Source organism: Strongylocentrotus purpuratus, unplaced genomic scaffold (assembly GCF_000002235.5).
Source record: "Strongylocentrotus purpuratus isolate Spur 01 unplaced genomic scaffold, Spur_5.0 spur5_scaffold_6, whole genome shotgun sequence".
Classification (NCBI taxonomy): Eukaryota; Metazoa; Echinodermata; class Echinoidea; order Camarodonta; family Strongylocentrotidae; genus Strongylocentrotus; species Strongylocentrotus purpuratus.
In genome coordinates this window covers 59,752,005-59,764,563 of record NW_022145612.1, presented here as the reverse complement: position 1 = coordinate 59,764,563, position 12,559 = coordinate 59,752,005, and the positions used below count along the sequence as shown (strand labels likewise).

Sequence of the window (12,559 nt, the reverse complement as noted above, 5' to 3'; positions counted from 1 at the left end):
ATACAATCATCTTACTGTGAATTGTCTACTGTGAACTGCTAATATAATGCATGGGACTTACAAGATTTGTTTTGTGTATAATAAATACAGCTACATTAATTGAATGGTTCTGTGTATCATCTGTTTCTTTGTTCATGTAGGGGATAACAACTAGTTATAGGCCTCTCTTTTTTGGCAGTTTACAGGAGTTCCTACTCGCTGTTTCACGAGAGTACAGACTAAGGGAACTCCTATTATTAATGTTTTTTTAAAAATATTTAACATGAATTAAGATTTGTACATGAGCATGTTGTTCTTTGTGACATTTAGTGGGTGAGGAACTAATGGTTCTCAAGGGGGGGGGGGGGCCTTGGGGGTCTCTTACTCCTTAATTTCTTTATTCCCCCCTCTCCAAAAGAAAAATGTGAGTAAGGGTCATTTTGGAACAAAACGTTTAAACAGAAAAAGCTTTAACAATATATTGACAGACAAGAAAAGAAAAGCATTTCACAAGTGATGACTTCAATAGCTTTGGAATTTCCAATGAATTTTGTATTTTAATACAAAACAACTATGGACATTCACAATACACTTCTGTAAAATACACATGACAATTCAGATTATTTTACGCATTCATAAAAATATAGTACTTTCATTTGATTAGTAATCAAGTGCATTATATATACATATTATTGAGCTATATCATGAACAAATTAGATAATTGAGATATGTGTAACAAACTACGGAGAGTCACCAAAGTAATATTGAGTTCTGCATAAAACTAGCATTTTGTATGGAATGTAAACTAGCTCAAAAATTAGAGTACCAATTAACTGTCAAAATAATTTGTGTACAGCATGAGAAAACGAGAAAAAAGATAAACTCATACTCATTTTAGAGACGGAAAGAGATTGAAAACATATAGAACATAAAGCCCTACATGCGTATGGATTATTCTGATTTACAAAACTTAGGAGAAACCTAGTAGACAGTTTCATAACCAGAACTCAATATTACTATACAAATAAAATTTATTATCCAATGAATGCAAAGCAAAGTTTTAAAAATATGTCAAAAAGGGCATCTTGTACTTATCATTATTTACTATGGCATATCTGGACAATGTATCACAAAGGTTTATATGGGAAGGCAATGAATATTACTACAATTTTGTCTATACAAACATATATCTATCTATGCAGTAAACACCTTTTTGATTAGCTTTTATGATACAGAAGTCTTTCTTTTTTAAACACACTATGCAAAAATAGCAATCGTTTCATAAAATATAATTTCTTAACACATGCATGTAGAAATAGTTAATTATTCAAGTATAATTGCCCCAAGACCAGCTTGACTTTAATTCCCTTCCTCAAAGCTGCAATCACTCCATCACTGAAATATCAAATATACATTCATTCTTGAAATATATATCATGCTCATTGAGCATGGTATGAACAAATTAAGATCTTATAATTGGTTAGATTTCAGAATATATCGTTCTGGCTCAGGTCACAATGGTCACAGAACTATTAAATTTGTAATTGTTGGGATTGGTAACCCTTTCAGATTGGAGAATCATTGGTATAAATCAGAGCACTTTCTTTCTTTCTTCTCTCTCTCTCTCTCTCTCTCTCTCTCTCTCTCTCTCTCTCTTTCTCACACACTAGTTTCATCAATTTGCAGCTTATTGTTTTATTGGACAACAATATCTTACAGTTTCATTTTAATATCTGAAAAAAGTCTTATATTATTTAGAATTAAAGAGTTGATTTAAATATCACACAAAAATCTCAAAAGAAATGCTTAAAATGGAAAGTTTGCGAGTATAAAATGAGATGGATAGCTTCTGCAAACCATTTACACTAAACTCAAATTGTAATAAGCGTAGAATGTGCAAAGAAAGGCCTGAACCATATATCTTTCATGAAAAACATATACAAATATAAAATTGAATAAACAAGAGAAAGACACACTTTGGGGTTGTACTCTGCTGTGAGTTATACATGTATATGTACAGTATATATATCAAGCACCAAATTACTGCCATTTAATTATTTTTTTAACCTAAAACAAACTTTTAAAAAAGAAATATAAGACAATTAAAAATTGTCCCTGATATCTTTTCCCAACATAAATGTACAGCAATATCTTGTGCTACAATTTCAATATGTTACATGTCCTAAAACCTCAAACTCAAACTGCCAACAGGTAAATACAATATCAGCATATTACACACATCAAAGGTGACCAGGCAACGGCTACAAACCTCCAAAAAGTTGCATGATGTCATTTTTTATTTAGAGCTGTGTATTTGGTCAGGATGGTTGAGTTTGAAGTATCTCCTGAAGAAGTACACTGTCTTCCTTCAAGCTAATTTCAAAATTTGGAAGCACCAAACAATCTGAAAGTGGTATTTGGGTAGTGTTTTGTAGACAAACATGACTGTATGTTTGTCTGATCTTGATTTTGTTGCAGCAATCTTAATTTCATTAACACCCTAGCTAACAGTCTCATTTCGATCTCCTATAACTTAAAAACAAGAAAGCTGATGCTTTGGTAACTAGACAAACAAAGGTCAGCCTGAGGATGCGCTTAATTAGTGAACAAGGTTTCAGGATAATTGGACAATCCCTTCGTAGAAATTGAGATAGAGATTTAATCCTCCTTTTATCACCTTGTACAATACCTTAGGACTCGGAATGATTATAGACTTTAATTGCCCTTTCCCTAACACCTTTTTGGGGCTGGACTGTCTTCTCCTTTAATCATTGGATTAAGAACAATCAATTGTAATTACTTATATATCAGTTTAAAGTTGATAACCTCCTCTCGTTGACTCAAACCTAAACTAAAATATCATATATGACGCCTTTTTGGTAGTTTTGTGGTGCCAGGTCGCAAAGAATGAACATGCAAAGAATTTTGATTGGTGCAAAACTTATATAAATATATTGGACAATAAGGTCTAGCAGCTGCTTACAAACATATATTAATGCGTGGTACACCTGTATAATCCAAACTTTCAAATTGAAAGAAAGGTCATTGTACCAAGATTTTGTTTATTCCATCCAAAATGACTGAACTACGAGTTGGCCTATTAAAGCAGTAGCAGTTCTACAGGGGACAGGCGCTCAAGGTCCCCCTCTTCAAATTTCTTCACACACCCCTCTTAAAAAATGTCTTGATTATGAATTAATTTAATTTAAAGCAAGATACATATAGAAAACGACTGGCAGAACTTCTTAACCCACAAAACAGAATCCCCACAAAGCCCTTTCCTAACCTGTCATCTAGAACCGGACCTGGGTCCAAGAATGGAGACATGGAGAGAAATCCTCTGTTAGGAGCTGAAAGGGTCTTAATTCACGTACATATTTACAGGGCTAATGCCCTTCTGGCTCTAAACAGACAAATTTTCATTGATCCCTTTTGAGTAACAGGTGGATTGAACCATCCAAATGCAAAATCAGATCCAATCATAATGTACGAAGAGCTTGTCTTTCTTTCAAATTGAAAACATATAATTGAATTAACACAATTGGCATGGAACAATGTTTGTGTCAAGATGAAAATTAACAACAATGCCATAATCAAAATGTTATCATATTCAATCATATTTGTGACATGGTCCTGGTTTTAAACTTGGTGGCCTTATAAGGTTAAAGGAATCTACAGCATTGATAATTATGATTATAAATCAAATAATGTCATTTCAAACTGAAATGTATGGTTACCCTGCTAGTTCCTTTTTTACAACAACTCAGACTACCCTTTTAGGGTATAAACAACTACTGCTGCTTGATCTGGATTACTCATGAAGCTCAATATCATAAACAGTTATTTCAGGACCGCCCTAGTCCAAATAATAACAGTCTGAAACTAGTTTTTTAAATAGTGAAAAACAGCATAGAAAATATTTTTGAGTGACTATTTTCAACTCTGAATATATTTTCATCTATCTTATAGTCCAAATCCTTAGCCTAAATATATGTTTTAAAACAAAAATTCAATGACAAAATAGAAGAAAAATACTCAAGTTCTTCTAGGAAATATAAAAATATAAAGAAAATAGCCAAAATATGTATATTTTTTCGCACATGGCAAATGACCAGAATGTAATCCATAAAGACTAGTCATCATTATGTAGTAAGGACTGAAGGCCTATAGGATAATGATGAACACTATAAATCTATAAAGGGCGTTTCATGTAACTCTATGAATGATATATAAGTCAACATATTTCTGGCTCTCCACAGAGGATACTGTCCTCTCAGAGCCAATAAAGCCCCATTCACTCTCTGTAAAAAGTGTATGAGTTACATGTCATGCCTTTCTAACTCTTGACAGACAATATGTGATTAGAACATCACTATGAATAGAATCCTTTTGATATACATGTACAGTACATTACTTGTTGCTATGCTGGGTATACCTTATACAACTTTTTAGGCTGTCCAAAGCAAGAAATGTTCTGGGAAAATGCAACAAAAAAATAATAAAAACTTAATAAATTAGTAAACTTGTTGAACTACTTTTCAGATCATGGTAATTTCTGACGTTTCGTTGCACAGCTCAACGTACTGCGTCGGGATGTGGCCCTGCTTACCGTCGTAATCCACCAACCACCAGTTGGTATCGTCGGTATTAAGTACCCTCAGTATTTGACCAACGGAAAGACTTAACTCTGACTGTCCCTGTAAAAGAATAAGACATCAACCGATCGTTATTTGATGAACACATATTTAGCACAGCACAGAGTGATCTGAGGTTTTGTCATAAGAAAGAAAAACAGGATGGTGGGGGGCACGATGCTGAAATATCTTTGGCAAGCAAAAAATATATAAATAAACCATGTTATCACATTTCCACGTACACTTTAGGTCTAATATTAAAGGGACACAATAAACTTGTTCTTTGTATACTTAAGGTATGTATGACTGAGTATTAAAAAGCTGGGGGGGGGGGACGGGCCAAGCCCATTGTGCCCTCCTTAAAAAGTAGCATATCCAATATGGATAAAAAGACAGTTCATGAGACTGAAAGCCAAGAATGATAATTATGTGCATCATAAGAAGGTTCAGAGTGCTCATGTAAATCTAGCTGCGTGCTGTTATAAATGTTGGGTCAGCTTAAATCTCTAGAATACAGAAGAAAAAAAAGAATTTTCAAGTCTGTATCAAACCTTTAAATTATCCACCCCTATGGTTCCTTCTTTGTAATATTCTGTATTTTCCCAAATGAGCAATCAAATGAAGCATGCCATGCAGTGCGTAATAATACAAAATGAATGCTAGTGCAATAATACTTCATGATTATAAAAATGATGAAATTAGGAATTAAAACCTATTTTTAATTATACCAACCTCATAACGTAGTATCTCATTTTCAATTTCAATTTGTACCACATATGTGTGTATATAGAAAACAAATCATCATTATGGCATGCAGTATAGTATAAATACATAGGTGGTGATATCCATAAATCATGATCATGTGTATGCCTTGATTAAATAATGATGATTAAAATACAATGGTAAAATGACTACCATCCAATAAAAGAGTGTGATACTCTACATCATACACTAAATGTGCCTCAAATATGATAATCTGTAATCATCAAAACTCAAGTGACAAGCTGTAATCCCTCCCCGCCCCCTTACTCTCACCCCTGAAAAATGAAAAGAAAAGAAAAGAAACTACATACGTGTATGTAAAGTGCCATAATCATAATCCTAAACATAATCCTAAATATAATAATTATCAAAAACATTATTATAATCAACATTTTCAAAGGCTGTAATGCACAAAGGAAAGAACTCTAATAGAAAATAAGGGGAAACTATCAAGTTCTATGCTTGAAGCTGAAGTTGCAGGTGGCAAAGCACTACCTTGTACAAATGCACAGATTTATCTGCGCTCTTTAGAAACAACATTCACTTACTTAGGCCGAAATAAAAAGGTCCTGCGATTCAGAGTCATCGTGGACTTAGAGGGAGACTTGCCGTTAGACTTCGTATCCTGTTGTCATAGTAACAATAGGCATCCCACACACAATAGTGACTCAATTTCAAGCAGAGTTTTGACAATTCTAACTACAATTCTACACTGAAGAACTTGTTTTGATTTTTCATTAAAAGAGCAGGCTTATTAGGAGATTTATCTGAATGACCACAAAGAGACCAATGTGCCAAACCACAATGCCACAAAGAATATGATATTCTGAAAAGCTGCCAGAAGAACCTTAATCTAGAGTTAATACTTTTGAATTAATTTCCACGCACAAAACATTTACTGCCACATAATATTTCCCATGATAATCCTTAGAACCAATATTTCATATTTATCATATTATTATTTCCTAAATAATATGTGTATTACGTATATGATAAAACAAATGATATATTCATTGATTTTAAAATATCTTGATTTCATTTGGCATTGGCAAAATATAAAGGACTTAAAAGTGTGGGATGAGCTGTCATTAATTTTAATTATCAAATAAAGTTAATATTCATGAAATCAATTTCATTTACAGTAAAAAGAAAATTTAACAATTGAAAAATTCTTAACAATAGATCTAGAAGTGGAAATGTGTATGTTTCCTATCAGCAAAATGTATTTTCATGATAAACAGTAATTTTTATCAAATTCCATGTTTGTAATGTTTATCTTATAAACAGGTGTATTGAAAACACTGTACTACTGGTCCTTGGACTACTGCAATTATTGGATCAAAGTTGGCAAGTTGGATCAAATTCTAATGGAATTCTATTGCAAGCAATTGCTTTGATAGACAAACAAAATATCTCACATTTCTATTAAAAAAATGGAAGGTGAAATAGATGTTTTTGGTGAACAAACTATCGCCAGGTTATTAAATGCTTGTTTGAAAAGAAAGAGGTTTGCTTATTAACAAAAACTCTTGTTGCATCATAATTCGGTCTAAATGTTTTTGAAGCTACTTTGAGTCATAATTGAGTGGTAAAGGCATTTTAATAGCAATAATATTTGTATGACATTACTACCATTATACTCTCTCACATGCATGTAGGAGAAGAACAATTATCTTTCAAAAACGTATTTTCTTTTAAAGGCGTTGTTAATGCAAGAGGCAGAAAAATGACTTTAAAAAAAAATGGCAAGAGCAAGAGGGGTGAAAAGCATAGCTACATGAAACAAAGGACTCCTAGCTTGTATTCTTACAAATTAGTGTCACACATATTATGCCCAGAAACGTGAAGTACACTGTGCATACTGCCGCAGTTCTTTCTTTTCATTTTTCGAAAGACAATCTTCTGCATTGTATCTAGACTGAACAAGGTTCAAGGAGAAATGTTTCACTTTTCTTGATCTTCTTTAAAAAAAATTGTTTGTTCTTCTTGTACAACTTTGATTTATTTAGTACCATAGCCCCTCAATACTCATTTCATGCATGCATTTCCAATCACATTCTTTTATGTACATTTCAGTCATGATGCAAATGTGCCAACATGCATTTCAGTTAGTTGTACATTTGCCTTTGCCTTAAATGCTCTTTGATAATTTCCTACACAAACCAAATTCTTAATCCTTACCTGGATCCAACACTATGCCACACCCTAACCCTAAATGTAAAGCAAATCTAAAACCTAATTGCAACTATAACCCTAACCCTATAACCCTACACTTTAGATGAAATAAAGCCCAGAGCGATTGTCACAGGAGAAAATGAGTGTCAGGTCACTGTCAGAGCCAAGATGCATTTATTTATTTCAAGTCTTCCAAGAAATTCAGATTCATTCTGGGATGCATTCCATAACCAAACTAACCTTTATAATTGAATAAAGCTAATTAGTGCTGGCTATAAAAGAGAGTGAAAGAAAGAAAAACAAATTGAAATAGCAAAAGCAAATTAAAAGCAAATAATTTTAAAGAAAATGAGCTAAGCTGTGATTGACAGTAATAGTATGCATTGAAAGAAAGGATACGATGGATGCTGTTTGAAAATTGTGATCAAGTTTCTAAAATATGTGTTTTATCATGCACAGAATACAATTAAACCTGTCTACAGAGACCACCTCCAGAAGAAAATGGCAAGAATAGTTTATTGGGCAATCATGCAATTTTTCTTTCTATCAGGGTTTAAATTTTTCATTTTCATCACTATGTTTCTGATTTACCCCCAAAAAGCAATGGTGAATGTAGAGTTAATCCACTGTACTTAAACCTTAAAATTGGTTGGAACTAGTAAGAAAGAAATGACCAACCGCAAACAAGACAGACGGCCCACTAGCCTAACAGCCCAAGAAAGTGACAATGTTGTTCACTTAGGCCTTCTGAAAGTAATCATTCATGAGACAGACATTGCCTATCTCATGGGCTACTAGTCCTCGAGACATGCATGCATGGCCACTGCAGGCATGTGGCTGTGGTAACTGCTACGACAGGTTAGACTTCATACAATCAAGTCACTCTCATTGTTAATCATTCCACTCTGCATGCAACTCACTCATATCATGTCCTCCAATTCCACAGATGAACTCTCCATATGTTTGATATTTTCAACTTCAATCAAAGTTTACACCAAGATGAAAATATTCACATTTTAGTTTATAACATGTCCATCATCTTGACATATAAATTCTTTAATTTTTGTTATTAATTTATCTTTCCCCAACTCTGTATGTGTTATTTGATTGACTGACTCATCCATCCATCAATCCTTCCATCCATCCATCAATCCTTCCATCCATCAAACCATCCATCCATCGGATCTTTCATCCATCAAACCTTCCATCCATCCATCCATCCATCCATCAACCCTTCCATCCATCAATCCTTCCATCCATCAATCCTTCCATCCATCAAACCTTCCATCCATCAAACCTTCCATCCATCAAACCCTCCATCCATCAATCCTTCCATCCATCGAACCTTCCATCCATCAAACCTTCCATCCGTCGAACCTTCCATCCATCAAACCTTCCATCCACTCATCACTCCATCTGTCATCCATCCGTCATCCAATTAATTCACATCCTATCTATTTATCTCAAAATGAATATGAAAGCTTTCAGTAGACAAGTGTCATCTATCCACTTTACAATCCATAGATAATTCCATATACATGTACCAATGCACTGATTTACTTCTTGATTGACTCAATCAATCAACTATTTGATCCATCAATAAGCTCTCTCAATCTACCAATCATTGTTCATGTATCTATCTAAACATTTGGTTGACCTATCTATCCACATGCTATATACATCTAATCAATCCATTTACCCAGTGATCAATTCATCTATTCACCAATCTATCTCTTCATTTATTAAGTCATCTTCAATCCATCGAGAAACTGATGAACTTAAATTAAACATTTCATGAAGTTGTAGAATAACAACAAAAATGATATCCCCACAGACTCTTATCAGCAAAGTGATTTTAAGTGATTTTGCAGGACTTGATATAGGCAAGACAAGAAACAAAAATGCATGTTTAATGAAAGTGTGTGTGGGTGTGTAACACTATTAAGAACTGATTTTTTTTTTTGAATATACGACGATACTCAGCAGGATCCATAAGTCAGGATGTAGTGCAAGGGAGAAGGAGAAGGAGAAGGAGAAGGAGACGGAGAAGGAGAAGGAGAAGGAGCAAGGGAATCTGAGGGCACAACAACAAGTATCTAGGCCTACCACCAAATATTTCCCGACAATTGCTACGCATAACCGGTTTGAAATACTATCCGAGATCACGGAATCAGACAACAGTGCCAAGAGTGTATCAATGCCAATTGAAGATCAACTTCGTGACTACAAGGCCAAGCACCTGAAGTTGTTCTCCAAAACCAACATCACCCATTCTGAAGTTATCTCTGATGACGCAACTGATGACAGCGACGCAACTGTTGACAACGACGCAACTGATGACAGCTCAGACCGATCTTTGTCAACACCTACTAGTACTACTTCTACTTCACCACCATACCATGAGCAGATAGAGGGATACCGCCACCGACATAGTGTGATCCGCAACAAACGAGATGTAGTTGTGGTCGGTGATTCCATGATAAAACACATCGACGGAAGACATCTCTCCCGCAGCAAGAACGTGAAGTGCGTCTCTTTCCCCGGTGCAAAAGTGAGAGACATATTCACCTCTTCACCTTGCGAGTTTCTCAAGCCAGGGGGAGAACTGATCATCCACGCTGGCACCAATAACATCTCTGAGGGTGCTGGTGAAGTTTGCCACCAAATCACAGACCTCGGCAAGTCTGTTGCTGCCGAGGGGTTTAACGTCTCAGTCTCTACGATCATCCATCGTAGAGGGGAGAGTGAAGCGGACAAGAAGCGGGTTGATGAGATCAACTATCTGATGGAGTTGGCAGCCAGCGAGAACAGATGGGGCCTCATCATCAACAATGATATCAGCGAGCAGCATCTCGGGCGTGATGGCGTTCACCTCAACAGAGCCGGTCAACGAATCTTGGCAGGCAACCTGAAACGCCTCATCAACAGTGCTGACCAACCGACAACACGAGGCCATGGCTGGACTCAACGGTCGTCCGATCAAGTTACAGGCAGTGAACCTGGAGCAAGGCGGCATCAAGCCATCTACCGAGAAAACCAGAGTCTTCATTCTGATGAGGAGAAAAGCAGCCCCGTAAAGTCCTACGCCGAATCTGTTTCTGGGAGATCTTTGGATTTCAGTGCAGTCAAACAGAGGTCACGACTGAAACCAGCCTTCAGACCATCCAAGGTGGACATGAAAGACTGGGCGAAATATCTTCAATTTGTAAGAAGGGTATTGAATTAAGTGAAAGTTTGACAAAATCTAGTGATGATCCGAAAATTATAGTTGACGGTCGAAAATATAAGTTCCCTTGTGGGAACTGTGATAAGCCAGTCAAATGTAATCAACACGGCCTTCTGTGTTCTTATTGTAAAAAATGGTTTCACACTAATTGTCAAGCTATCAGTCTTTCAGAGTACCGCAGGTTATATTATGAATGCCCTGATGAGAAGTGGAATTGTTTAACATGTTGTCTGCCATCTTTTTGTGACTCATTATTTAACGACGATTGTTTAGAGAAAGAAAGCCAAAACGAGGATAGACTAAAAGAAAACTATTTTAAGATAACGCGCGTTACACCTGAAAAGCAAGCGATAGCAAGAGTAATTCAGCCAAACCTCAGAGATGAAAACACTTCTCTTTATCAAGAATTTGAAGAAAAGTTTAAAGTTAAAGGTCTTCATTTTTTACACCTTAATGTGAGGTCTATTCTAAACAAGATATCGGAACTTAGAATTCTTTTTAAAAGAAAAAGGCTGTCTATTATTGCTTTCACTGAAACATGGTTAAACAATTCCATAAATGATGAAGAAATTGAAATAGACGGATATAAAATCATACGCCATGATCGATCCTCTGGCTCTGGAGGTGGTGTATGTTTCTATATCAGAAATGATATTGCATTTAATATTATGGATGCTATAAGTACTGGAGATACGGAATCCCTGTGGATAAATTTGCTTATACCAAGATCAAAACCAATTGTTGTTGGTGTTCTGTATCGACCTCCGAAAAACAATTTGTTTATCGAGAAATTGTCCAATATTCTTGATACATTAAAGAAGGATGACGAAATAATTCTTTTAGGAGACATGAATATTTGTCTTCTTCGCAAATCGCCACTGGCTAAAAAATATATTGACTTGTTGAGTCTTCATGGGTTTAGTCAACTCATTAAAGAGGCAACACGCGTTACACCTACATGTTCTTCTCTATTGGATCATGTTGGTTGTACCAAAGAAAATAAAATAAGTCAAAGTGGTGTCATTGATCTAGGTATTAGCGACCATTATTTTACTTTCTGTACACGGAAAAATGTTAGACTGGCTATAGGTCATCACAGGACTAATGATATCAGATCCATGAAAAAATATACAGAAGAGTCTTTCAATCTTCAACTATCTGTTGTTGATTGGTCACGAATAACTGACTGTACAGATGTAAATGAGGCATGGTCAATATTTCAACATGTTTTTATCTCAAATTTGAATATGATAGCGCCACTGAAACGGATAAGAATAAAACAAAGATCAGAAACTTGGGTGACTAAAGATATTCTTTCCCTAATTCAAGAGAGAAATATAGTATACAAAAAATGGAGGAAAAGAGCAAAAGATGAGAAGCTCTATAAAAGATACAGAGTATTAAGAAATATGGTCCAAAGAGAGGTGAAAAAGGCTAAACTCGATTACTTACAAAACAAGATAGAAGAAAATAAACAAGATTCGAAAAAACTTTGGCAGAATCTAAAAAGCTTAGGATTGAAAAATAAGAAGCGAAAAGAACAAGAATCTGTCATTAAAATTGATGGGGAATTATGTCATGATAAGATGGCCATCGCTGATGAATTCAATTCTCATTTCACAAATGTGGCTGCCAAATTAGTAGACAAACTCCCCCCTTCCAAAGACTTTTTCAGCGCAGACAATGATTGTATTCGTGACTTTTACGAAAGAAAAGGTGTACGTGAAAACAGCTTCGAGTTATTACCAATCAGTGAACAATTTGTTTTCAAAGAGTTACGTAA

General features: G+C 35.2%; 1 protein-coding gene across 5 annotated transcripts in view; it reads right to left on the bottom strand.

Moving 5' to 3' along the window:
- Positions 1-500: 500 nt before the first annotated feature.
- Positions 501-12,559, bottom strand: part of LOC589769 (proline-serine-threonine phosphatase-interacting protein 1) — a 54,738-nt gene continuing 42,679 nt past the window's right edge. For 2 of the 5 annotated variants that reach the window (XM_030973248.1, XM_030973249.1), the window contains one exon: positions 501-4,676. In XM_030973248.1, the coding sequence (XP_030829108.1) occupies positions 4,518-4,676 (159 nt within the window). In that variant the 3' untranslated portion in view covers positions 501-4,517. The remainder of the gene's footprint in view (positions 4,677-12,559) is intronic. The other 3 variants (XM_030973251.1, XM_030973252.1, XM_030973250.1) reach the window with 2 other exon arrangements.